General features: G+C 52.9%; 1 protein-coding gene across 7 annotated transcripts in view; it reads right to left on the bottom strand.

Moving 5' to 3' along the window:
• Positions 1 to 26,618, bottom strand: part of HHIPL1 (HHIP like 1) — a 78,012-nt gene that overhangs the window by 18,637 nt on the left and 32,757 nt on the right. For 2 of the 7 annotated variants that reach the window (XM_063596118.1, XM_034938106.3), the window contains exons 1-6: positions 18,401 to 19,024; positions 11,024 to 11,670; positions 6,793 to 6,936; positions 4,072 to 4,400; positions 3,435 to 3,561; positions 809 to 954 (exon numbers count right to left, since the gene is read on the bottom strand). In XM_063596118.1, coding sequence (XP_063452188.1) covers positions 809 to 954; positions 3,435 to 3,561; positions 4,072 to 4,400; positions 6,793 to 6,936; positions 11,024 to 11,670; positions 18,401 to 18,655 — 1,648 coding nt within the window. In that variant the 5' untranslated portion in view covers positions 18,656 to 19,024. Of the gene's footprint in view, positions 1 to 808; positions 955 to 3,434; positions 3,562 to 4,071; positions 4,401 to 6,792; positions 6,937 to 11,023; positions 11,671 to 18,400; positions 19,025 to 19,498; positions 20,059 to 26,618 lie in introns of those variants that run through there. The other 5 variants (XM_034938108.4, XM_034938107.4, XM_034938109.3 and 2 more) reach the window with 4 other exon arrangements.

Genomic DNA, 26,618 nt, shown 5'->3' with positions numbered 1-26,618 from the left:
CATGGCAACCTTACCCAGGGTGAGGGTGAGGTGGGGGTAAGAGGAAGAAAGGGGCCACTACTTCCATTTTCCATAGGAACAAACGGGAGCTCAGAGAGGTGAAGATGCCTGAGGAGGTGTCAGATGCCTGTGAACCAGAGCAACTCCATCTTAAATAAGAGCTGGGTAAAATAAGGCTGAAACCTACTGGGTTGCATTCCCAGACAGTTAAGGCATTCTGTCACAGGATGAGATAGGAGGCCGGCACAAAATACAGACCTTGCTGATAAAACAGTTTGCAGTAAAGAAGCCGGCTAAAACCCACCACAACCAAGATGGCCACGAGAGTGACCTCTGGTCGTCCTCACTGCTACACTCCCACCAGCACCATGACAGTTTACAAATGCCATGGCAACGTCAGGAAGTTACCCTATATGGTCCAAAAAGGGGAGGCATGAATAATCCACCCCTTGTTTAGCATATCATCAAGAAATAATCATAAAAGTGGGCAACCAGCAGCCCTCGGGACTGCTCTGTCTATGGAGTGGCCATTCTTCTATTCCTTTACTTTCACTTTACTCTATGGACTTCCCCCAATTTCTTTCTTACGTGAGATCCAAGAACCCTCTCTTGGGCTCTGGATTGGGACCCCTTTTCCATAACAGAGGCACATGCAGGTCTGGAGCCCAGGGAACATCTTCCTCCCAGGTGGGAACTAATTTCAGGCCTGTGTGGTCCTTCCCCTACATCACAGACCAGAAGGACTACAGGGTGGAGGACCAGTCCCAGGCACGAGCAACCAGCAAGGAGAGGTCTCAGGAGTGCTCACCGGCCTCGTCCTCCCCGAAGGAGATGATGTACGGGTAGTAGTTGTTGATGAGGCCTGGGAACTCACAGGTCTGGCCGTGGCCCATGCAGATCTCACTGTACTGCCACTGGCCTGTCCCTGGGTTCTCTTGGAGGGACATCAGACGCCTGCAAAGGAAGATGAGCTGTGAGGCCATGCCTGGCATGGCACCCAGGGGAACCTACCCACCAATCCATCCATCCATCCATCCATCCATCCATGTATCCATTCCTCCCTCCCTTCTTCCCTCCATCCATCTACCCATCCACTCACCCACTGATCCATGCAAGGACCATACACAATTCGCAGAGCCCAGTGCAGAATGAGCATGCAGGGCCACTTGTTCAAAACATATTAAGAATTCAAGATGGTGACCACAGAGCATGAGATCAAGTGTGAACCTTTCTGAGCACCGGGCCCTGTGTGTCTGCACATGTGGTATGTCCATGAAGCTGTCATTGTGTGCAATCTTCACCAAGCACCTACCAGACACCCACAGGAATGAACAAGACCGGCTTGGTTACTGCCCGCTGAATGCAATCCAGCCCACTGGATCCTACAGAGGGCACAGCGCTTTCAAGAGCTCACTGGTTTCAGAACCTGCCAAGCGCTGGAGCTTCAACATCTTTGGAATATGCTAACCTTGCTCCTTACTCCCATCGCTGCTTGTCAATCACCTATTAATACTTCCAGGCCCTGCTTAGAGATGTCCCCTCCTCTGTGGAGCCCTCCCTGAAGGCCCCCATGCTGGGCTCCCCCACACTGTGCACAGGCTCTCTGGGGTTGCAGTGCAGTGGACTGAATGGGTCTGTCTCCCTGGCTCGGGTACGAGGGGTCCTATTCATCTCTGTCATCCTGGTTCTTGCCTGACCCAGCAGAGCGGCTGGGAAAATACTGGCAAAATTAGTTGAATTTCTGTGGTCAGGAGACTTGGGCTCTCCTGGGAAGGACAGAAGGGAGAAAGGAGAATCAGGGGTAAAAACAGAGGCTTCATCTATACCCATTTTCCAGATGGGAAAGCTGGGTCCCCGGGGAAGGGGCGGATCTGGGAGAGGAATCCAACTTCCAGGGGCCCAGGTCAGGTATCTCTCTCAGCTCCAGGCTGCAGGCTGGACACAAAATCAGAATTCTCCTACCACTTCACGCATCTTCATGTCTTTATTCCCTCTCCTTAGGAACCCTATTCGGCTGCTGCCAGAGGAGGTTGCATGGAAATAATTAAGAAACACCAGGCTGGGCACCGCACCTTGAGCCTGTAATCCCAGCACTTTGGGAGGCCAAAGCAGGAGGATTGCTTGAGTCTGGTTCAAGATTAGCTTGGGCAATGGAGCAAAACCCCATCTCTACAAAAAATGCAAAAATTAGCCAAGCGTGGTGGCACATGCCTATAATCCCAACTATTCAGGAGGCTGAGGTGGGAGGATTGCTTGAGCCTGGGAGGTGGAGGCTGCAGTGAGCTGAGACTGTGCCACTGCATTCCAGCCTGGGTGACAAAATGAGACCCTGTCTCAAAAAAAAAAAAAAAATCACCGTATATTAAGCATGTACCCCTTCTTTCCTTCCTTCCTTCCTTCCTTCCTTCTTTCCTTCTTTTCTCTCTCTCTTTCTTTCTCTCTCTTTCTTTCTTTCTTTCCACACTAGATTCTAAGTGCTATTTATGTATTAACTGATTCAGTCCTTAAAACCACCCTAGGGGCAAGTACTATGATCATCTCCATTTTGCAGATGAGGTAGCTGAAGATAAGGAAAGGTGAAGTAACTGGCTCAAGGTCACCTGGCCAGTAACTGAGCCAGAGTTTAGACCAAGCCGTCTCAGCCTGCCCTTGGGCCTCTTTAGTCCTCAGCTTTCTCCTCTGTAAATGGGACAACAAGGTGGTCACGAGGCTCCATAAGCACCCTTGGGGACAGAGCCTGACTCGAAGGAGGGTTGTGATGTAGGTTTCCCTCCCCCATCAAACCTATTTGGGATGTGATTCATCCTCCTCCCACAGCAGGGTCTCAGTGGGTGGCACTGCTGCCCTAGAGCACGGGGGCAGGGCAGCAAGGCTCCAAGGCCACAAGAGCCCCACCTCCTCCTCTCCCCATTAGGAGGCCCGTGGGCAGCCACTGTTCTCTCGGGTCTTAGTTTCTCAACCTTTGCAAGCTCCCTGCAGTCCTGGCTGGGGTGGGGTGGGGCAGGGCTCCAGGCCCCCATCAGCTGTTGCAGTGACAAGCTGTGGCTTCCCCAGGAGCAGGGTGGCCCTGAGTGTCCAGGAAATTGTTCATATTCTGCCCTCCTGCCCATCAGAACTGCTGTCAGGCCCAGAGCCCATGGTTCTCAGGAGGGAGAGGAAGACCACGGGACCCGCACTTAAGCAAGCCTCCAGTCTTTAACGCCATGAGTTGTGTGTCTATCACAGAGGTACTGAGGCCTGCAGCAAAGGCTCACCATACATCTCAGGAGAAAAGCGGGTGGATGCGGGTGTCCGGCCCACACCTAGGGGCCCCTGTCAGAGCAGCGAGGCACATGTGCAGGAACGGGCGCACACATACACTCCCCTTTACCAAGGAGCCAGTCCCAAGGAGCCAGAGGCAGCAGCCAGGGGCACGAGGGCACTAGGTCACTTACCCGCTCATGAAATCCCCAAAAATGTAGAGGCCGTTCAGGTTGGGGTACTCGCAGCCCCGGTACACGTAGCCCCCTGTGACCGACTTGCCAACCGTGTGCGGGTAGGCGAAAATCGGCAGCAAGTCATCTGCGGGGTGGGAGGGCGAGAAGCTGCGGTGAGCCAGCGGCGGGAAGGTTCATCAGCCAGGAGAATTCCGGAGGGATTCCGCGGGGGCGGGGCGGCCACGGAGGGAGGGGCGTGCCCACAGCAGGGCTGGCGTGGTGGAAAGCGTGTCTGCAGGGGTGCCAGGTGGGGATGGAGCGAGGAGGAACTCAAGAGCGCTGCTGGGAGGCCTCCAAGGCGCAGGGAGGCTCCGGGTGGAGGCGAGGGCAGTCACCGAAGGAGGCTTTGGCTCACAGCCCGTGGAGTTGGGGTGGGGGCAGATCCAGGGTCAGGGGGTGCCTGGGGTGCGGGTGGTCCCCGAGTGAGGCCCTGCCGCACAGCCCATAGAGTGGGGCCGAGGACAGACTCAGGGTCAGGGATCTCCGGGGGGGGGGGGGGGGGCGGTCACCGAGGGAGGCCCTGCGGCACAGCAGGTGGGGTGGGGTGGGGTGGGGGCGGATTCGGGGCCGGGGTCCCCGGGGCGCGGGCACTCACTGAGAGAGGTGTTGGCGCACAGGCTGCGGTCGTAGCACTCGAACCCTTCGCGCGCGCGCCAGCCATAGTTGCCGCCGCGCTCCACCAGGTCCACCTCCTCGAACTTGTTCTGGCCCACGTCGCCGCAGAAGAGGCGCCCGCGGCCAGCGCCCGAGGAGGGGTCGCCACGGTCGAAGGAGCAGCGCCACATGTTGCGCACGCCCAGGGCGTAGACCTCGGGCTGCGCCGCGGGGTCGCCCACGAACGGGTTGTCGGGCGGGATGCCGTAGGGCAGGCCTCGCTCCTTACGGTCCACGTCGATGCGCAGCACCTTGCCGAGCAGCGCCGACCTGCGGGCGGGATGGGAGAGGGCGCGGCTCGGGGTCGCCCTGAGCCAGGGCGCACGGGCTCCGCGGGGCAGGTGCCGGGGCGCCGGCTGACCGCTGAGCCAGGTGCAGGGTGAGCCTAGGCTGTGGGGCCAGAGACCCTGGGATGCTGTTCGCCTTAACTACTTACAGCCGGGTCACCATTCATTCACTCAACATGCATCCCCCACCTTCCTGTGCGCCAGGCCTGTCCCATGCGTTGGACACAACACATCATCTATTTCGTCTTGTCCTCACAACAGTCGTTTAGGTAGGTGTGTCCTAGTATGATCCCCACTTTACAGATGTGGCAGCGGAGCTCAGAAAGCTCATATAACATCGCCCAGTTGCCGCACCGCTGGGATCCAGCCCAGACAGTCTGGGTCCAGAAACTCAAGCTCTTTACCACACACTCTGTGGAATCTTGGTGTCCTCAACTGTAATAGTAGAGTGGTCCCGCTCAGACCACTCAGTCCTCCCGGACTGTGGTATAGGGTGAAAATTCCACTAGAAAAAATGACTTGTATTTACAGTTTTCTTCCAGTACTCGGCACTGTGACCAGCACATAGTAGGTGACCATTAAGTGTTTGCAGAGTCAGTGAATGAAGGATTGCAATCAAAGCCAAATGCACCAGCGTGCGGGTTGGTGGGGAGAGGGGGAGAGAGCAGAGGGGTGCAGCCCTAAGCTCCAAGCAGCTAAGGAGGATAGCTCATGACAAAAGTGACGCGTGAGGGGAAAAATCTGTAATGTGCTTAAAGACAGTGCGGAGAACATGCCCTTCTCATCGGTGATTTTTGATGCACCGACCTAATGCATCAGTTTCCCTTGCTGTTAGCATTTTGGTGTCCTCCCTCTGGGTTGCTTTTCAAGGCAGGGTTTGTGAAGCTGTATTCCATCATCCTCACATAGCGTTAGCACCCACACCTTTCCCTAATCAGTAAGGACAGCAAACAAGTATCCTCTTTCACGGTGATGAAACGCTCCCACCCGATATATGCCTTGTGATCAAGCCCCTGTTGCTGGCCTTCTACTTTCCCCCGTAAATTCCTCTCATACACTCCAGCCTGCTGAACACCATCCAGATCACACCCCTGAACCCACGCATCACATGCCAGGATTCGATATCTAAGTGGGCACAACTTGTAGCAGCAAAATAATGTTTTTAAGTTCTGTCCAATTATCCACTAATCCTTAATTTCTGTTTTCTCAACTTCATCTCTAAACACATCCCAAACGTGAGAAAGCTGGGATGATGCTTACACTGTCACATGTGAAAGGACAACTCACAAATTGTGAGCACTTTAATTACTGTAATCAACATCATACTTGCTATTTTTACTTCCTGGGCTGAGGAAGGTTTTACCATTTTGGCTAAGGGAATGGGGCAGGCTGACTTGAGACTCCTGGACATCCTGTTTACACTCCCAAGACTGTGTGTGTGTATGTGTGTGAAGGTATGTATGTATGTAGATGTGTGTATGTGTGTGTATGTCTGTGTGTGAAGGTATGTATGTATGTAGATGTGTGTATGTGTGTGTATGTATGTGTGTGAAGGTATGTATGTATGTAGATGTGTGTATGTGTGCGTATGTATGTGTGTGTGTGTACATGTGGATGTATGTGGATGTGTGTGGATGTGTGTATATGTGTGTGTATTGTGTGTATGTGGTATGTGCGTATGTGAATGTGTGTGTTTGTGTGTGTGCATGCATATGCATGTGTGTATATGTGTGTGCTGTGTATATGTAGCATATGCATGTGTGTATGTGTTTGTGTGTGTATGTGTGTATATATGTGTGTACGTGTGTGTATGCATATTTGTGTATGTGTGTGTGTGTAATGGAATGAGATCTTGAGCTCATTTGCTCAAGCCAGAAAGTGGGTAAAAGAGCAAGACTACACGTTAACATCTGGGTCTTCCTGAGGGACCCTGGGACAGGAGCCCCACGTGCTGTTGCTACCCTGCTCCAGCCAGCTCACACTTTCCATTCGGCCTGGGGAGCATCCCTTGCCTTCTTCCAGCAGGGGTCTGGCAGGGCCAGGCTGACCTTAGAGAAAATCCCATCTGCCCTGAGGCTCGCTAATGCACCTCTCAGGCGCCTGTGCCCAGAGGGTCCTGTGCCAGGCCCTGAGCAGCCATGATTGCCTTTACTCCTTGTGACAAGCTGCCTGCAGAGTGGACTTTTACCCCCTCTAACTGATGAGGGCAAGTGACTTGCCTAGGCTGCCCAGCTAGCTGCAGGCTGAGCTGGGACCCAGAACCTTTTCTCCTGCCCTACAATGCCTGGCCGAGGAAGGAACTCACCCTCTGGAAGAGTATGAGAAGCCCAGGGATACGTAGACCAACCCACAAGCCAACCAAAAGCTGAACATACTTGTTTTGGGCATTTCCAAATGTCCCAAAGGGGTCTCCGGCCATCCCGCCATCTCCAGTGAAGATGTAGAGGTACCCGTCATCCCCGAAAAGCAGCTGGCCCCCGTTGTGGTTTGAGGCTGGTTCTTTGACCTCCAGGATTATCCTAAAGGAAGATAAGGGCCCCTAAAACTCAGCCTACCACGCATGAGCCAAACGCACAAAACAAGATCACGGTCTCCTTGGATGTCATTTCACAATGGAAAAGACTTTTCTTTCTTTCTTTCTTTCTTTCTTTCTTTCTTTCTTTCTTTCTTTCTTTCTTCCTTTCTTTCTTTCTTTTTTTTTTTTTTTTTGCAGACAGAGTGTTGCTCTGTCACCCAGGCTGGAGTGCAGTGGCACGATCTCAGCTCACTGCAACCACCGCCTCCCAAGTTCAAGTGATTCTCCAGCCTCAGCCTCCTGAGTAGCTGGGATCACAGGTGCCCGCCACCATGCCTGGCTAATTTTTGTATTTTTAGTAGAGATGGGGTTTCACCATGTTGGCCAGGTTGGTCTCAACCTCCTGACCGCAAGTGATCTGCCCACCTTGGCTTCCCAAAGTGCTGTGATTACAGGCGTGAGACACCATGCCCAGCCTGGAAAAGACTTTTCATATCCTTTACATTAAGTGATTTTCCACAAGGAGCTAGTAGGTAGAATGAGCAAAGTTAATGCACTCTATCGTGCCAAGGAGGACCTAGAGGCTCAGAGAGGTTGAGCAACTTGTCTAAGGTCACACATCCCACAGGTAGCAGAGCTGAGATTAGAACTCAAGTCTTCTCGTTCTGGCCTAGTGTTTTGTTTTGTTTTGTTTGTTTCTGCTCTCCATTGCTAGCACCTGCCCTGTTATGATTATGGGAAATTGTCGACCTAGTCACTGACACAGCTGGTTTCTTCCTCATCATAGCTTCCCACACACTAGTTACTTATGTTGAGCTCATCTTATGTACTCTCTCATTTGCAGCTTCTAACGGTGGGCAGGACGGTGTGCGGTGCACTCAGCGCCACACTCACCCTACTCAGGAACCTCCCTTACTGCCATTGCAGGAAACCTACCACCATACTTCCCAGCCAGCTGGCTTCCAGTTTGGGTTGGTGGGTGGAAGGGAGAGACCAGGTTTCTTTGGCTTCTAGCCCTGCCTCCAGAAGTGGTGGCTGCAGAGACAGCAGCGTTGGCTGGTGAACGTGGACTCCTGGGTTTCCACCCAGCCATCTTGGTACTAAGAGCAGCAAAGTCCACAGCACAAAGGACTTTTTCCCTTTGTTCCTCCAACCCAAGAGTGGTAGCAGCTTCTTACAGTTACTAGTCTTTAAGTAACTTAACCTTCCTCCTCTCCTTCTCCAGCCCTCCCAATGCCTTAGTCATCCCTGTGTTCAGTTTCCTCTGACTGAAATACTTAGGGTGGTTTAGGTTTTCCAGGATCGGTCACTGATTTCTCAATCCCTTCTTTTTCTTTCTTTCTTTTTTTCCTTTTTTTGAGACTCTACCACCCAGGCCGGAGTGCAGTGATGTGGTCATAGCTCACTGTAGCCTCGAACTCCTGGGATCAAGGGATCTTCCTGCCCCAGCCTCCTGAGTAGCTGAGACTACAGGTGCATGCCACCATGCCCGGCTAATTTTTTAATTTTTTGTAGAGATGAGGGCTCTCAGTGTGTTGCCCAGGCTGGTCTCGAACTCCTGTCCTCAAGCGATCCTCCTTGCTTGGCCTCCCAAAGTGCTGGGATTACAGGTTTGAGCCACCGCACCCAGCCTATTAATCCCTTATCCATACAAATAAGAAAAAATTAGATACAGAAAGGTCAAGTGACTTGAACCCAGGACTTTGATTTTTCAGAGCCAAGACTGGAGGCCTTTTCTTTGTGAGGCCTGTGCATATGATCTGGCGAGCAATACAGAGCTCCAAACTCCAGGTTCTCCATGGAGAGAACAGCTCAGACTTTCGGTCATCCACCCGGCATTGGGATCTCAGCTCTGGGAGGAGAGACTGACAGCGGATTCAGGCAAGGATAACCACTCATTCCTGGCCTGCCCTGAGCCTGCGGTGCCTACCTTTCCCCAACAGTGAGTCAAGTTCTAGGCTTGACTTTGTGAGGTCACCAGAGGACCTTTGCTGAGCCCCCACTCTGAAATATGTTCATCTGTGTATTTTGTGTTCCACCTCAAGTCTTTATCAGGAATCCATTTTTAAAAGTCACCACTGAAGACACATCCATTCTGTCCCTCCATCTCCCCTCTGTCAGATCCATGTGATAAACTTGGTCTCTCTTGGAGAACTGGCTGTACAGGCTCCTGTAAGATCTGAGAATTATGTTTCCTCCTTTCACTCTGGCTGCCAGGAAGCTCATAGTCAAAACTAATGCTGTGAATCATAAAGCTTCACATTAGCCTTCATAGCTAACATATTTGATTTCTCCTCCTTTTTATACATTCGATGTCAAGATTTTACAGTTTTATCAAACACACAATGTGCTGTTCTTTGCCAATTTGCCCTCACACCCAGTCCTGGCCCTCCCCCTACCTCCTCTCTACTGCAGGGGGTCAGCTCCTATGAACGACATTTCCCAGGCTTCTTAGCTAGCTGGCCTCCAGCGAGGTTCAGCCAGTGGACAGCATTGGCAGGAGCCTGGAGAGGGAGGAGCACTGGGGTTTTTCCCCTTCTCTGCTTTAAGCAGCTTCTTGGCAGCAGCTGCTCCTTCTCTCGGCTCCACCTCCTCCTGCCCAGGCCAATTATGGCTCCAGCTTCCACTGGGTGTCCCCAGCTCCAGGGCGCCAGTAACCCCATCTTCTCACTTTGTCCTCCCGGCCCAAGGGGTAGAGGCAGCTTCCTCCAGTTTTTAACCTCAGAGTCGCTGCCTTCCCCAGGTTGCCTTTTTTTTTTTTTTTTTTTTGAGACAGAGTCTTGCTCTGTCATCCAGGCTGCAGTGCAGTGGCAGGATCTTGATTCACTGCAACCTCTGCCTCCTGGGTTCAAGACATTCTCCTGCCTCAGCCTCCCGGGTAGCTGGGATTACAGATAACCACTACCACACCCAGCTAGTTTTTGTGTTTTTAGTAGAGACAGGGTTTCGCCATGTTGGCCAGGCTGGTCTTGAACTCCTGACCTCAAGTGATCCACCTGCCTCAGCCTCTCAAAGTGCTGAGATTACTGGCGTGAGCCACTGCGTCTGAGCCCTTTTATCATTTCTAACACATGAGTAACTGACTCCCAGGATCAAATTCTACCTATTGAGTTACCTGTTACAGGGTTTATTTCCTACTGGACTTAGACTGATACATGTGCCCCACGTGCAAGGTCAGGTCAGACCCATTTTGAAAACAGTTGGGGCATAAATCATCCATAGAGTGCAGGCTCTGCAGGCCTTGTTGAGAGGAGCAAAAGCCCGGAGGCAGGAACAGATGAACTTCAGGGCAGGAAGGGGAGCAAGTTCCCTGAGGCAGGGGATTCAGGTGGGAAAAAGGACCCAGTGGGGCTCAAGAATGGCACCTTCGGCCGAGGCGGGCAGATTGCCTGAGCTCAAGAGTTCAAGACCAGCCTGCGCAACACAGTGGAACCCCGTCTCCACTGAAATACAAAAAATTAGCCAGGTGTGGTGGCATGTGCCTGTAGTCCCAGTTACTCAGGAGGCTGAGGCAGGAGATTTGCTTGAACCCGGGAGGCGGAGGTTGCAGTGAGCTGCGATTGTGCCACTGCACTCCAGCCTCGGCAACAGAGTGAGACTCCATCTCAAAAAACAAAACAAAACAAAACAAAAAAGATGGCACCTTCAGGCCAGAGCGAGGCAGGCTGGGGCAGAGGGTGGGCTTTGGAGACAACAGATCAGGGTTCCAGCTCTGACCCTCCCTCCCCGTGTGACCCAACACTTCACCTTTCTAAGCCTCCACTTTCTTATCTGTAAAATGGGAAAAATAATACTAGCCTCAGTGGGTTTTAGGAGAATCAAATGAAATGAAGCATCTAAAGTGCCTGAAATAAGAGTTGGTGGAGAAATGTCAGGCCTCACAGGCCAGATGGAGGGGTTTGGATATGATGCCTGTGTGAGGTCTGTTCTGTAAAACTGTCCTTCTCCAGGCCCCAAAGCATGAAATTCAGCACCCCCACCAGGTGTGTTAAATATTCACAATATGTGAGAACAGGATACCAACTGGTCCAGTCACACCAGTGCATATGGGCGCCTACCCCACCCAGGCCCAGGTTCCCCAAGGAAGCCACCTCTCAGAGCTGTGGTCCACGGCGTTCTCGTCATCCTCGGAGACTCTGAACTCGCTGATGCGGATCCACTCACTGCTGCGGATACCCACTGAGTAGTAGACGTAGAGCCTGCGGTTGTGCCGGAAGCTGGGGTGGAAGGCAATGCCCAGGAAGCCACGCTCGTCACCCTCCCAGGGCGAGGTGAGCACCACCCGGCTGATGTTCAGGAAAGGCTTCCCCAGCCTCGAGCGGTCGGGCAGGTAGGCCCACACCAGCCCCAACTGCTCGGCCACGAAGAAGCGGTGGGTGCCATCCCTGGCATGGACCATGGCCACGGGGTTGCGCAGCCCGTTGGCCACCTCCTCCAGGCACAGCTGCAGGCAGCCCTTGGCATCGGCTACCACGTGGCCCAGGTTTGAGTTGAGGTTCTTGTTGATCAGCACGTAAGGGAAGCAGTAGTCCGTGTCATCCAGGGACAGGTAGCGGCAGAACCTGGCACGGTTGCCCTCCAGCGCCCAGAGCTCCTGGTCAGTTGAGAGGTGACGGAACAGCCCCCGGCACTTATGCCACATGTCCAGGCAGTAATCCTGGCAGAGCCCGGGCACCGTGCGCAGGGGCGTGAATGGGTCCTCAGCGTCATAGAGGTGGGCTGCATACGGCGAGCATTCCTGCAGAGACAGTAATGGCTCAGAGATGTTTTGTGGAGGTGCTTACCAGCCCAAGGTTACCTTGGGCAGGTCCCCCATCTCTCAGAGCCTCAGTCTGCTGATCCATAAAATGGAGACAACGCCATCTGCCTGTTACCACGATAAGCCGCAGTGACAGTAGCAAACCTTAGGTCTTAATGTTTGTGTTGTTGTTAGAACACTATTACTACTCCTATTAATAGCAGCAGCAACAGCAGCAGCTACTCTGGAGCACCTGCCGTATGCCAGGAAGAGTCTGAGGCACTGTCACCCGCCCTCTCTGTGTTAACAGTGCACCTCGGCCCCTACATCAGCACAGCTCACTGCTGCACTTAACTTGGGTTCCTGCCCAAGGCTCACCTCCGATCCTCCCTGACCACCCCGTCCGCACCCTCTAGTACCTTCCAGCCTCTATCTGTTGAAAAACAGTAAAACACAAAGTGCTCTCTGACTTGGCTCTGCCCATGGACAGCTCCATCATCAGCTCCCGCCTCTCCCCACCTCTCCAGCCTCCTGTCTACCTTCCATCTCCTGATACTCTGATATGGCTTGGATCTGTGTCCCTACCCAAATCTCGTGTAGAATTGTAGCCCCCAGTGTTGGAGGAGGAGCCTGGTGGGAGGTGACTGGATCACAGGGGCGGAGTTCTCACGCATGGTTTAGTTTAGCACCATCTCCCCTTGGTACTGTAGAGCGAGTGAGTTCTTATTAGATTTGGTCGTTTAGATGGCCCCCACACCATCTCTCTCTTGCTGCTGCTGTCGTCATGAGACATGCCACCTCCCCTTTACTTTCCACCATGATGGTAAGTTTCCTGAGAACGCCCCGGAAACAGAGGCCACTATCCTTCCTATACATCCTGCAGAACTGTGGGCCAATTAAACCTCTTTTCTTTATAAATTACCCAGTTTTGTTTTGTTTTGTTTTTTGTTTGTCCGTTAGTTTTTTTGAGACAGGGTCTCTCTTTCTCTCTGTCACCAAGGCCGGAATACAGTGGCACCATCTCAGCTCACTGCAATGTCTGCCTCCTGGGCTCAAGAGATGCTCCTGCCTCAGCCTCCTGAGTAGCTGGGACTACAGGCGAGAGCCACCACGCCTAGCTAATTTTTGTATTTTTTGTAGAGATGGGGTTTTGCCATGTTGCCCAGGATGCTCTCGAACTCCTGAGCTCAAGCCATCTTCCCACTTCGGCCTCCCATAGTGCTGAGATTACAGGCGTGAGCAACTGCACCCAGCCAGGTATTTCTTTATAGCGATGAGATAAGAGACTAATACATACTCCCTGCCATTTCACACCTCTGAGCCTCAGCACAGGCTCTTCCCTTTGCAGGCATGCCCTTTCCCTGCTCTTCTCTGGCAGGCAGAATTCTCTTTATTCTTAAATCATGGCCATGGCCGTGGGAGAAGGCATGCTAACCAATCACAGCAGCTCCTGGGGTTTGGGGCAAATTGTGGACCAGGCACCAGGGCAGTGTGCCCATGAATCTGCATTTCCTCCTCAAGGCAACCATGGGAGGGAGGCCTGTTCTTATTACCACTGCACAGAGGTGGAAGCAGAGACAGCAGAAGGGAGCCCAAAGTATCATGTCACATGCGAATGGGCTGGGGTTTGAGCCACGTCTGCTCAGCTCTACTGGCCAGCTCCCAACTACCCATCCCCAAACGCCAGTTAAGTGTCCCCACACCACAGCACCCTCCCTGCACCCTACCCCTACCCAAAGCAGAGGCCACAGCTCCAGGCTGTCTGCGGGCCTCCCTGTTAGAGCCGCCGGCCTGTGGCGTGGTCATTCTTTCTATCTGTGACTGACACCCTCCCCCACCTGTGAGTCCACCAGGCCAAGCCTGGGTCTGAGTCAGCTCTGGGCCCCCAGAGCTTCGCGGGATGCTCCTTCTGCAGTGGGGAGGTACTGACAGCCACACACTCCCTCCCCTCACAGGGAGGACCAGGCTGGGTTCCAGCAGGAGGCCTCTGGGACGTTTGGGGGAGGATTGGGGATGGGGGATGGCAGGCTGCCTCCCAGGGTGTTCTCAAGCCCCAGGCCAGGGCCCACTCACTCCTGTGACATGACTGTGGCTTTTGGTCATACCACAGCATGTCCTCCTGGCCCCTCTACTGCTGTGAGGCTAGGTCTCACCTGACAGGCCAAGGGCCACTTGGCAGAATGTCTTGGAGTCCTGGTCAGTTACTGTCCCAGGTACAGACCAGGGTGCCATGTCTTACATGCTCCCCTCTGCCAATGAGCAGGCCAGATGGCCAGGCCTCAGGCCGCCGTGTGTGCTGTCCCTCCCATGGTTCACCGGGAACCACCTGTGGGTCAGCCGGCAGCTGCACGTGGACCAGGGAGGGACTGTGTGCCCACGTGCCTTCTTTCATCTCTGCAAGGTAGGGTCATTGTCACTATTTTATTTTATTTGTTTATTTATTTTGTGAGACAGGGACTCTCTCTGTCATCCAGGCTAGAGTGCAGTGGCACAATCCTAGCTCACTGTAGCCTTGACCTCCTGGGCTCAAATGATCCTCCCCACCTCAGCCTCCAGAGTAGCTGGAACCACAGACGTGCTCTACCACACCCAGCTAATTTTCATTTTTATTTTTTGTAGAGACAGGGTCTCTCTATGTTTCCCAGGCTTGTCTTGAACTCCTGGGCTCAAGCAATCCTCCCGCCTCGGCCCGCCAAAGTTCTGGGATTATAGGCATGAGCCACCGTACACGGCTTGACTCCTATTTTATAGATGAGGAACTGAGACTTAAAGAAGGCCACGTGCCAAGAAGTAGCCAAACCAGGGCTCACACCCAAGCCTCATGATGCCTGGACTGGTGTTCTTTCCAGATTAGTCAGCAACATTTCATTCACCAAGAATTTACTGAGCAGAGATTGTACCAGGCACCATCTTGGTTCCAGAGACTCAGTGAGGGGCAGAACAGACATCTGGAAGGCAACGAGAGCCCTCCGTTCACCAAAGCCCAATCCAGAACTACAGAGGGAGCAAAAGTTCCCTCAGGGAGCCAGGCCGAAGACCTCGGCATCCATGTGTCCCAATCACACAGCAGATGCTTCCTCGTGGCCTATGTACTCTTACTTACACACAACGTAAATGTGGTGCCCAGACCAGGGTAGTCCAGAGCTAGGAAGTGACAAGAAGACACAGTGATTGCTGCTGGCAAGAGGATGATCCACAGCCTGGCCTCAGTGTGTTTAGGGGCAGGTGGCAGGAAGGCCATAGGAAACCAGCCCAGTATCGCAGGCTCCAGCTGCCTGGGTCATTCAGTGCAGGGCGGAGAGCCCCCATCTTGCCCAGAGTTTGCCACCCCCATGTCACTGACACTCGTGACTCACGGCCCTGGGTCCTGAAGGTTTCTTATGTCCACCGTTCATTATTTGAAAGAGCAAGCCTTTGCACACAGCGTCCTGTCCATCGGATATTTGCTTCTCACCTACTTCCTCATCTGGCAAACTGCTATTCATGACTCAAGGCCTACTCAAAGGTCTCCTCTTGTCCTCCATGCTCCCAGGGCCCTGACTGTCCCATCCCTGGCCCTTATGGATGCTCCCAATGCACTCTGTCCATATCTCAGGCACGACACTCACTCCATTGAATCTTGTAGCTTACAGGGTGAGTTCTCTACAGCAGTCACTGCTCCGTCGCCAGGGGCGCTCCAGCCAGTCAGCTTGGCTAGGACTTCATTATCTCTTTGCATGTCTGTCCACTCCACGGACTGTGGGACACAGTGGGGCTTCAAGGAGGGAGGCAGTGTGGCAAAGCGGTTAGGAGAATGGCTTTGGAGCCAGCGCACACATTCCCCATGGGGAATGCTCCTTAACCTCTTACTGCTCGTAACCGTGGGCAAGCTCCTTAACCTCTCTGTGCCTATGTCCTCATCTGTGGAAGGGGAAAGGAATTCCAACCTCATAGAGTTGTTGGGAGGAACAAATGGAGAAGATGTGTGTGTTTGTTCAGTAAATAATGAGCTATCAACATGCAACCAACATTCAGGAAGCCTTCCCTGAGGTATGTGGCCTTGTTCCTACATTCCTTGAGGAATCTCTGGCACCTTCCTGTGTGTGTCAGTCTCCTGAAGTGATGAAGGGGATTTTTGAGACTGGGCCTGTGACTTGCCAACTGCTTTTGGGCCCAGCATCCAGCACAGGGCTGCCTCCTATCAGGCTCAGGAAGAGCCTGCTGAATACATGAGCCCATAGAATACATTTCATGGAGCTCTCCATCAGAAACCATGCTTTGATGATTTTAGCGGCTTAGAGAGGCAACCCCAGTCACAGGGGAGGTTAGTGATGTGGAAGCTCACACCAGATGCACTGGGGATGCCACGTGCCATGGCTGTCCTCTCTCCTCCAGAGGACACAGGCACTTACTGGACAAGCAAAGCCTCAGGAAAGAGTCTCCCATCCCCCCAAAGCAGGTGTGAAGGCCTGAGTGCCTCCACACTGACAGAGACCTATGAATAAGGCACCTCCGCCACCTCCCGTGTGGAAATCAGGAGGTGCCAAATGCAGACTCCGCCTTGGCTAGCAGAGAGCATAGTCCTCCCGCCAGCATGCTCCAGGAGGCCCCGTCAGTGAAACCATAACCCAGCCTCAGCCGCCGTCTCTAAGCTCACTCCAGACATGAGGTCACTCTCAGAGACGCCTGGGCTGAAGTGTTAGTGGTCACTCCTGCTAACTGCTGGTTGCTTAAGGCCAGGCTGTCCTGGGAAGGTTCCCAAGAAACCTGCCAGGGGACAGCATCAGGACTGACCCTTCCCTTCCTCCATCCACCTGCCCACCTCACTGCCCTGCTGAGCCTGGCACATAGCAAGTGCTCAGTAGACAAATGTGGCATGGATGCAGGAACTCTGCTATGTGATGGGGGTAGGGAGACCAAAGGACCTGGTCCTGAGGAGCCCCCAGGCTGGTAAGGGAGGCAGACGCTTGGCCAGACCATTCCCGTGCCCTTGAGGTGTACAGCATGGGAGTCCAGCAGAGCCCACCTAAAGGCAGCCAGCCCACCCTCTGTTGCATTCTGGAGCTCCCCAGGGCCCCCTCCTCATCCTCCCAGAGCCTACTGCTTCCCACCTGGATATGTGCTCGCTTCAGCGAGTGTGGTCCATGTCCCCACCTCAACCACCGCTGGGCTGTACGACCACTGGGCAAGTCCCTGCCTGCCTCTGAGTCTTCCTTGAATCGGGCTCCAAGCCTCACCTGGACCCTTCCCAGGGCTGGGCAGCCAGTGAGGGCCAAGGAAGCCCTCGAGAAATCCAACTGCAAACACTTACCGAGCCCCTAGTATGTGGCATTTAATCTGCATGGCCACCCAGGGGGGTGGTTAAGGTTTTATTTTATTTATTTTATATATCATATTATATTATATTATATCATATCATATTATATTATATTATATTTTTGAGATGGAGTCTTGCTCTGTTGCCCAGGCTGGGGTGCAGTGGCTCAATCTTGGCTCACTGCAACCTCTGCCTCCCAGAGTCAAGTGCTTCTCCTGCCTCAGCCTCCCGAGTAGCTGGGATTACAGGAGCTCCCCAATATGCCCAGTTAATTTTTGTATTTTTGTAGAGATGGAGTTTCGCCATCTTGTCCAGGCTGGTCTCGAACTCCTGACCTCAAGTGATCTGCCCAACTTGGCCTCCCAAAGTGCTGGGATTACAGGCATAAGCCACCATACTCAGCTTCATTTTAAAGATATTGTGAGGTGCAGCAGTGACCTGCCCAGGTCACGAAGCTGGGGAAGTGACAGAGCCAGGATCAAACTCCAACTCCAAGTCAGCCCTCTTGCCCTTCCCCACACCACCTGCCCCTGCTGGCCGAAGGCTGGGACACGGCCCTGGCCCCTGGGGCCTCTCCACCCCAGGCCTCTCACTGCCCACATGCTGAGGCAGGAATGTCCTGGGGCTGCCCGTCCTGCTCCATTTCTGCATTCAGCCAGGCAACATTTGCCCACTTGGGTGTGGTCAGGCCCTGGGGCCTCAGACTCCCACAAGAGGAAAACAAATAGTGGTGGCACCACCAGGTGTGCACAGAAGCAGGGGCTCCACCCTCAGAGGGAAGATGGGGGACCCAGGGGCTTCAACAAAGAGCTGTCGCTCAGTCTTGAGAGAGCTTCTGCAGGCCAGGGCGCCATCCCCAGGAGAGGGCACAGCACCCACAGAGGTGGTGGCGGAAGTGGCAAGGGCATCAGGATGGGGGTGAGACGCTCGTGGGGGACAGTGGCCCCAACCCCCTCAACAAACCCTGGCCACACGTTGACCACGCCCACGCCAGGGCCCCCTGCTTTCACTGCCCCGGGGACAACACAGAGGAGCACTGACCGGGACAGATGCCTCTCCACCTTGGTACCCCGACAAGGGTGCAGCTGCTCGGGGTGGGACGCTGAGGGGTCGACTCCAGGGGACTGGGGCAGAAGAACCCCCAACCTCTGAGGAAATTATGACATCATCTGTCCGTCCGTCCATCCTTCCTGCTTCAGGAGGGGAAACTGAGGCCCCGAGAAGGCCCAAGTCACAAAACTAATGAATGGCAAAGCCAAGAGTCGTCCTGGGATGCGCGGTCTCCCCGCCCCGTGCCAAATGACTCCCTGTTGGGGCTTAGAGTTCCCGAGTCCGCCGCCCACTCTTGGCCCTCGCCCCCGCGGGGTTCCGATCTCTGCTCCAGGACTCGGCCTCCCGCGCCCCGCCCCGCCCGGTGGCCGCGCGCCCGCTCACCTGGCACAGCAGGTCCCTCGCGTAGCCGGCGCACGCGGCCCACTCGGCGGCGTCCACGCGGCTCGCCAGGGCCCAGAAGCGGCGGGTCAGCTCGGCGTCGCGCCCCTCATCGCAGCAGCCGAAGTCCGAGTACTGCGCGCAGAGGCGCAGCGGCTGCGGCGGCCGGAAGGGCGGCCTGAAGTCCAGGCACTGCGGATGCGCGGCGGCCCCGAGCACCCAAAGCGCCAGCAGCGCCCCGGCCCTGGCCCGGGCCATCGCTACGCCCCGCGGGGGAAGAGGCGGAGGGACGGCAGCCCCGGTCCCCTCCCGGGGCGCTCGCGGCGGCGGGGAAGGGGCGGGCGCTCCCCTTCCCTACACGCAGGGCCTCGAGTTTGGGGACCTCCCCTTCTAGGAGGTCACCTCTGGTCGGGGACACTCGGCGGGACCGAAGGAAGAGGGACGCGGCGCAGAATGAGGCACGACCTCTTTTAACCGCTTTCCAAATTCGATGGGAGTGGCCCGGTCTGTTTAAAGCCCCCGTGTGTTTTCCCGGTTCCGCCTGGGGCCCTGCTTCCTCCCCACAGGGCGCTCTTTAGCCAGGGAGGCGCAGGGCCAGAGGCCTGGACTCCTGGGCTTCGGTTCCACCACCCACTGGGCTAGGGAAACGGATGCCCGCAGCCCGTCCCCGAAAGCTCTCACGTAACATTTTAAAAATGGGGGTGCGAGGGAAAGAACAGGGGGTGTTGCCCCAGGACTCTCAGGGAGAAGCGAAACCTGGCCTAGGGGTGGGGAGGGAGGACGGAGCAGTCTCCGCAGTCCACCCTTTGCCCTTACTGTGGGCTTCTTCCCAGTCTCTGCTCCTGGGGCAGCGGATTCTCCTGCAGCCCAGGACCCACTGGGGCTCCCCACTTCCACTCTCGCATAGGGAGCACTGATGTATCTACCTCCTGGGATGGGCATCCAGCCCTTTGTTCCGCTGCCCCCGCTGGAGATTCAGACCCAACCCCGCCCCACCCCCCCACACACATACAGACGCACACACGCTGTCTTACCTACCCCAGAATCTCATGGCACCAAAACCACCCACACAGACAAACACACACACACTGTCTCACCTACCCCAGAATCTCACAGCACCAAAACCACCCAGGCATTTTTCTCAAGTGGACCTGAGCGTTTGCTTCTCCCTGGAGTGTCCTTCCCCATCTTCTCTGTCCAGTGAGCTCCTACTCCATCTTCATGGCCCCAACGCACACATCCGTCCTCTGCAGGTCTCTTTGGACTGTCCTGGGGGATCAGGTTTCTGTCTTTGGGCCCATGCTCCTGGCAGAGCTGGGGGTGGATGAGATGCGGCAGGACTGGAGCACTCAGAGGTCTGTGGCTCTGGCCTGAACAGGTGCAGTGTAAGAGTCAGGGTCTCCGCACAGCCAAACATCTCTGAGTATTTGAAACACGGGGAATTTAACGCAGGGACTTGAAGCCAAAGAGGCTAAGAAGCCATACAGGGCTCAGTGAAGTAACCTTGAGATCAGCAACAGTAGGAACAGTCCCCAGGTCCTTGATGCAGGAAGAGCAGATGTTACTGGAGCCAAGGAGCTATGGTCACCTTGTCAAAGCTGGACCCTCACAAGGCCTGTCTGGCCACAGCTGGAGATAGCCACTGTCAGAGATTCTGCACAGACAGAGGGGGAGAAATACCCCAGCTTCTCCCTGCCACTTCCCCTCCAACTCCCACCTGTGGCTTTCATTGGCTGAACCTAGCAGAGGGCTGCTAGGGTGGGAAATGCGGCCTGCAACAGCTTCCTGCACAGACAGCTGGGAACAGGCAGAGCCAGGATGGAATCGGAGGGCACGATGGCGCCTACTTCCCAGCTGGGACTCAGAACTGGGTGATAGTCACACATCAACACAGGGCTCCAGATGAGTGTACAGAGGTGGAAGTGACACAGAGCCTGGGCCACAGCCATGAGGTTTGGGCTCCTACAGCCACAGAAAACGTCAAACACAGCCCAGCCCCAGCCAGAGTAATATAAATCCTCACCCTAATACCTATTTACCTCGGTTTCTGTTATCTAGTACATCCTGATTGGCTTTCCAGAAAAACAACAAGGCATGAAAAAAAGATAAGAAAAGTCACAGTCAGGAGCCGGGCACAGTGGCTCACGCCTGTAATCCCAGAACTTTGGGAGGTCGAGGCGGGCGGATCACCTGAGGTCAGGAGTTCGAAACCAGCCTGGCCAACATGGTGAAATCTCGTCTCTACTAAAAATACAAAAATTAGCCAGGCGTGGTGGCACGCGCCTATAATCCCAGCTACTGGGAGGCTGAGGCATGAGAATTGCTTGAACCCAGGAGGCGGAGGCTGTAGTGAGCTGAGATCGTGCCATTGCACTCCAGCCTGGGTGACAGAGCAAGACTCTGTCTCAAAAAAGAAAAAAAAAAAGTCAGTCAGAAGGAGCATCAGAACCAGCCTGGGACATGACACAGATGCTGAAATTACCAGACATGGAATTTAAAATAACTATGACTAATATGCTAAGGGCTCTGGTGGAAAAAGTTGACAACATCAAGACCAAACATCTCTGAGTATTGACAAGGACATTGGCAAGGACAAATGGGTAATAGAAGCAGAGAGGGGTCCACTTTAAGAAAAAAAATGAAGGCCAGGCGCAGTGGCTCACGCCTGTAACCCCAGCACTTTGGGAGGCCAAGGTGGGCGGATCACGATGTCAGGAGATCGAAATCATACTGGCTAATATGGTGAAACCCCATCTCTACTAAAAATACAAAATTTAGCCAGGCATGGTGACGGGCGCCTATAGTCCCAGCTACTTGGGAGGCCGAGGCAGGAGAATGGCGTGAACCCAGGAGGCGGAACTTGCAATCAGCTAAGATTGCGCCACTGCACTCCAGCCTGGGTGACAGAGCGAGACTCCGTCTCAGAAAAAAAAAAAAAAATTAAAAGATATATTAAAGTCAAAAACATTGTAACAGAAATAAAAATGCCCTTGCCAAGCTGACAAGTAGACTGAGACTGCCGAGGAGAACACCAGTGAGCTTAAAGATGCGTCAGCAGCAGCTTCTCAAACTGATACACCAAGAGAAAAACAGAAGTTACAAAAACAAACACTAGAGCATCCGAGGACTGTGGAACAATTTCCAAAGATGTAAATACAGATAACTTGAAAATGGGAAAGAGAAGAAAGGGAAAAAAATGGCAGAAGAAATAGTTGAAGTAAAAATGGCTGAAAGGGCAGGCACAGTGGCTCATGCCTGTAATCCCAGCACTTTGGGAGGTGGAGGCGGGCTGATCACCTGAGGTCAGGAGTTCGAGACCAGCCTGGCCAACGTGGAGAAACCTCGTCTCTACTAAAAATACAAAAATTAGCCAGGCATGGTGATGGGCACCTGTAATCCCAGCTACTCGGGAGGCTGAGGCGGGAGAATCACTTGAACCCAGGAGGCAGAGGTTGCAGTGAGCCGAGATCACACCACTGCACTCTAGCCTGGGCCACAGAGCGAGACTCTGTCTCAAAGAAAAAAAAAAAAGGCTAAGAATTTTCTGAAATTCATGACAGATACAAAACAACAGATCCAAGAATCTAAGAGGCATAAAGCAGGATAAATACCAAAAAATCGACAGCGAGGCATATCCTATGCAAACTGCAGACAACCAAAGATGAAGAAAAACCTTGAGAGAAGCCAGAGGGGAAAAAATACCTTACCTATAGAAGAACAAGGAGAAAAATTACAGCAAACATTAGAAACCAGGCAAGCAGGCCGGACACGGTGGCTCACGCCTGTAATCCCAGCACTTTGGGAGGCTGAGGCAGGTGGATCACCTGAGGTCAGGAAGTCGAGACCAGCATGGCCAACATTGTGAAACCCCCGCTCTACAAAAATACAAAAAATTAGCCGGCATGGTGGCGGGCACCTCTAACCCCAGCTACTTGGGAGGCTAAAGCAGGAGGATTGCTTGAACCTGGGAGGTGGAGGTTGCAGTGAGCTGGGATTGCACCATTGCTCTCCAGCCTGGGCAACAGAATGAGACTCTGTGTAAAAAAAAAAAAAAAAGAAAGAAAGAAAGAAAGAAAACAGGCAACCAAGAGACAGTACAGTGAAATATTTAAAGTGGTAGAAGAAAAAAATTGAAATAAAAAATCCCATCAACCTAGAAGTCTAGATCCAGTGAAATTATCCTTCAGGAGTGAAAAAGAAATGAAAGCTTTGCCAGAAAAACAAAAATGGGAGAAATTCATCACCAGCAGATCTGCCCTACGAAAACAAAAAAGCATTAAAAGAAGTTCTTCAGGCCAGGTGCAGTGGCTCACACCTGTAATCCCAACACGTTGGGAGGCTGAGGCGGGTGGATCACCTGAGGTCAGGAGTTGGAGACCAGCCTGGCCAACATGGCGAAACCCAGTCTCCACTAAAAATACAAAAATTAGCTGGGTGTGGTGGCGGATGCCTGTAATCCCAGCTACGGGGGAGGCTGAGGCAGAAGAATTGCTTGAAACTGGGAGGTGGAGCTTGCAGTGAGCCGAGATCGCACCATTGCACTCCAGCCTGGGTGAGAGAGAGATACTCTATCTCAAAAAAAAAAAAAAAGAAGAAGAAGAAGTAAAGAAGTTCTTCAGGGAGAAAGAAGATGATATAGGTCAGAAATTCAACGTACTGGATGGTTATAGCACATGGATGGGTGAAATGGATGACAGCAATGTCATAAGAGATGGGAGGAAGGAACTGGAAATTCTGTTATAAGTTATCACACTACACATGAAGTGGTATAGTGTTATTTGAAGGTGGACTTTTATTAGGAAAAAAATGTATTTCCTCTGTAGTATCTGCTCAAATTTTTCTGCAAATCTAAAATGGTTCAAAAAGTCTATTAATTAAAAAAACCCAGCTGGGCACAGTGGCTCACCCCTGATATTCCAGCACTTTGGGAGGCCAAGGCAGGCAGATTGCTTGAGCCCAGGAGCTTGAGACCAGCTTGGGCAGCATGGCAAAGCCCTGTCTCGACAAAAAATACAAAAATTAGCTTGGCGTGATGGTGTGCAACTCTAGTCCCAGCTACTTGGGAGGCTGAGGTAGGAGGATTGATTGAACCTGGGAGGTTGAGGCTGTGGTGAGACAAGACTGTGCCACTGCACTCTAGCCTGGGTGACAGAGCAAGACCCTATCTCAAAAATAAATAAATAAAAATTTTAAAGTTTTAAAAACCACATAAACAAAATATGTGTTGCATACTCTAGCCCAACCATTAAAATAATTGTAAAAGAAATATAATTGATATGCTTTAAAAGAAGGTAAAATGAAATCATACTAATAAATGCTCCATTTTTAAAACCAGAGAAGGCAGGTAAGAAAAGGGAGGCAGGACCAAAGAAGTATAATCAATAGAAAAGAGTTATACATATTGTAGATGGTAATCCATCTCTATCAACAATCACTTTAAATCTGAATGATTGGAATAGATCAATTAAAAGACATAGATTGTCAGAGTGAATTAAAACATAAGGCCTAGGCGGGGCATGGTGGCTCACGTCTGTAATCCTAGCACTTTGGGAGGCCGATGTGGGAGGATCACGAGGTCAGGAGTTCGAGACCAGCCTGGCCAATATGGTGAAATCCAGTCTGTACTAAAAATACAAAAATTAGCCGGGCGTGGTAGCGCGTGCCTGTAGTCCCAGCTACTCAGGAGGCTGAGGCAGAAGAATCTCTTGAACCCAGGAGGCAGAGGTTGCAGTGAGCCGAGATCACACCACTGCACTCCAGCCTGGGCAACGCAGCAAGACTCCATCTCAAAAAACAAAAAAACAAACAAAAAAACAAGGCCTACCTGGTATGGTGGCTCATGTCTGTAATCCCAGCACTTTGGGAGGCTGAGGCAGGCAGATCGCTTGAGCCCAGGAGTTCAAGACCAGTATGGGCAATGTGGCAAAACCTTGTTGCTACAAAAAATCCAAAAACATTAGCTGGGTGTGGTGGTGTGTGCCTATAGTCCCAGCTACTCTCGAGGCTGAGGTGGGAGGATTACTTGAGCCCAGGAGGTCGACACTGCAGTGAGCCATGATCGCACCACTGCACTTCAGCCTGGGTGACAGTGCGAGACCCTGTCTCAAAAAAATAATAATAATAAAATAAAAATAAACAACCAAGGCCCAACTATATTCTGTCTACAAGAAATCCACTTTAAATGTAAAGACTGATAGTTGAAAAATAAAGAGATGGAGAAAGATACACCATGCTACCATGAATTAAAATAAAGCTGGAGTCACCACATTCATTTCAGATGAAGCAAACCATAGTGATATAGAAGCCAGAACCCGGTTCCCCGGTCTCCACCAGTTAGGCAGCTCCCTGAAGGCAGGGGCCCGGCTGTTGAGCCCCCAGGGTATGACATCTGGCACGTGCTAGGCATCTTATTATTTGTAAGAACAAATAAGCACATGAATGGACAAAAGGATGAATGAGTGAATGAGTGAAAGGATGAGGGAATGAATGAATGAATGATCAAATGCTCTGACTTGGCTATTTCTATGGCCCGAGCTCCTGCCACAGCTGGACAATTCCACCAAATGCCATCTGGAGCCAGAGGTGCTTGTGTGGCGGTGGGGTGTGCACCACCAGGGCAACAAAGACAAAGCTAGTCCTTTGGGCCAAAGGTGCCTCACACTCCATCTAATGGAAATGCAGCTTCGGAAGCCAGGCCTGGGGCTGAGAAGTGTCCCAGTTTTCTTCAGCAAATGATTCAGGGCCCACAAAGGCTGCCTGGCACAAGGGAGCCACCTGGCCCTGCTTCAAATTCCCCATTAAGGACTCTCCCTCAACCCAACCTCTGTTTCCCTATCTCTTGAGTGGGAGTGGGGAAGAGGTGAGACCAGGCCTTTGCTGGCCCCTCTGGGGCCTGAGGGTGTGGGGTCCAGGAGCATTGCCCACATTTCCAGGAGCCCGGCAGGCATCATCGGCTGCCACTATCAGGGCACACAGGCCAGTGGACACCCAGCGCCTCTCTGGCCAGACCGGGTCGGTGTGGGCACCTGCGCATCGGCTCCAGCAGACCAGGCTCTGCTAATTCCTGGTTTTGCGTCCCTTCTACAGAAAGACTGGGAAGGCCTCGGGGCAACCTCTTCCCCGACAGGCCGCCTGTCCCCACTGTCTTGAGAAGAACCGCCAAGGTGTTGGTGAATCTGTTCTCCGCAGGGCCCAGGCCTCCTCCGCCACTCTTAGCTGCAGCGGGAGAATGTGCCAGGACCCATCTCGTGAGTGCTAGGGAGTGAGTGAGCCATTGCTCTGCCACTCTGGTAGCCGGGATACCTGTATGGTATAGATCATGGCCAGGCAAGGGGCCAGCGCAGACCTCAGGCCAGAGCCAGCCTTTGTAAACATCCTTATGGAAAAATTACCAAGAACAGAAGAAGGAACACCCAAGAACACACCACCAGACTTCACCCGTGCTAACATTTGACCACGCTCCCTTTAGGTGTCTGAAATCCTTTTTAGAACACGAAGAACTGTGTGCCGCAGTGTGAGAGGCAATGTGGGTTGGTCATGAAGAGCAGTGGGTTCGAGTTCTGGCTCTGTAACTTACCAACTGTGTGGCCTTGGACAGGGCCCTTGACCTCTCTGGGCATTGGTTTTCTCATCTGTTAAATGGGAGTGATCTATGAGGCCATTGGAAGAGTGCCTGGCGTGTAGTATGTGCTCAAAAAACAGGAGCTATTACAGGCCCAGTGAGCTCCCGACACCATGGCCTCACGTGAGCCTCAGAACCTTTTCCTCTGCTGAGGGAACATTCTCCTGAAGGCGACTGTGTGCAGGTTCCACAGAGAAGACAGATCAGCATCTGGCATGTTCTTAAACTTTCTATAAATGGTCTCTTGTGACACTTTTCTTTCTTTCTTTTTTTTTTTTTTTTGAGACGGAGTCTTGCTCTATTGCCCAGGCTGGAGCACAGTGGCACACTCTCAGCTCACTGCAACCTCCGCTTCCTGGGTTCAAGCAATTCTCCTGCCTCAGCCTCCCAAGTAGCTGGGATTAGAGGCACCCGCCATCACGCCTGGCTGATTATGTTATTTGTTTTTTGTTTTAGTAGAGACCGGGTTTCACCATGTTGGCCAGGCTTCTTTTCAAACTCCTGACCTCAAGTGATCTGCCTGCCTCGGCCTCCCAAAGTGCTAGGATTACAGGCATGAGCCACTGCACCAGCCTCTTGCCACAATTTTTCTTTCTTTCT

This window comes from Pan paniscus, chromosome 15, assembly GCF_029289425.2.
Source record: "Pan paniscus chromosome 15, NHGRI_mPanPan1-v2.0_pri, whole genome shotgun sequence".
Taxonomy (NCBI): Eukaryota; Metazoa; Chordata; class Mammalia; order Primates; family Hominidae; genus Pan; species Pan paniscus.
This window is presented reverse-complemented; position numbering and strand designations above follow the sequence as displayed.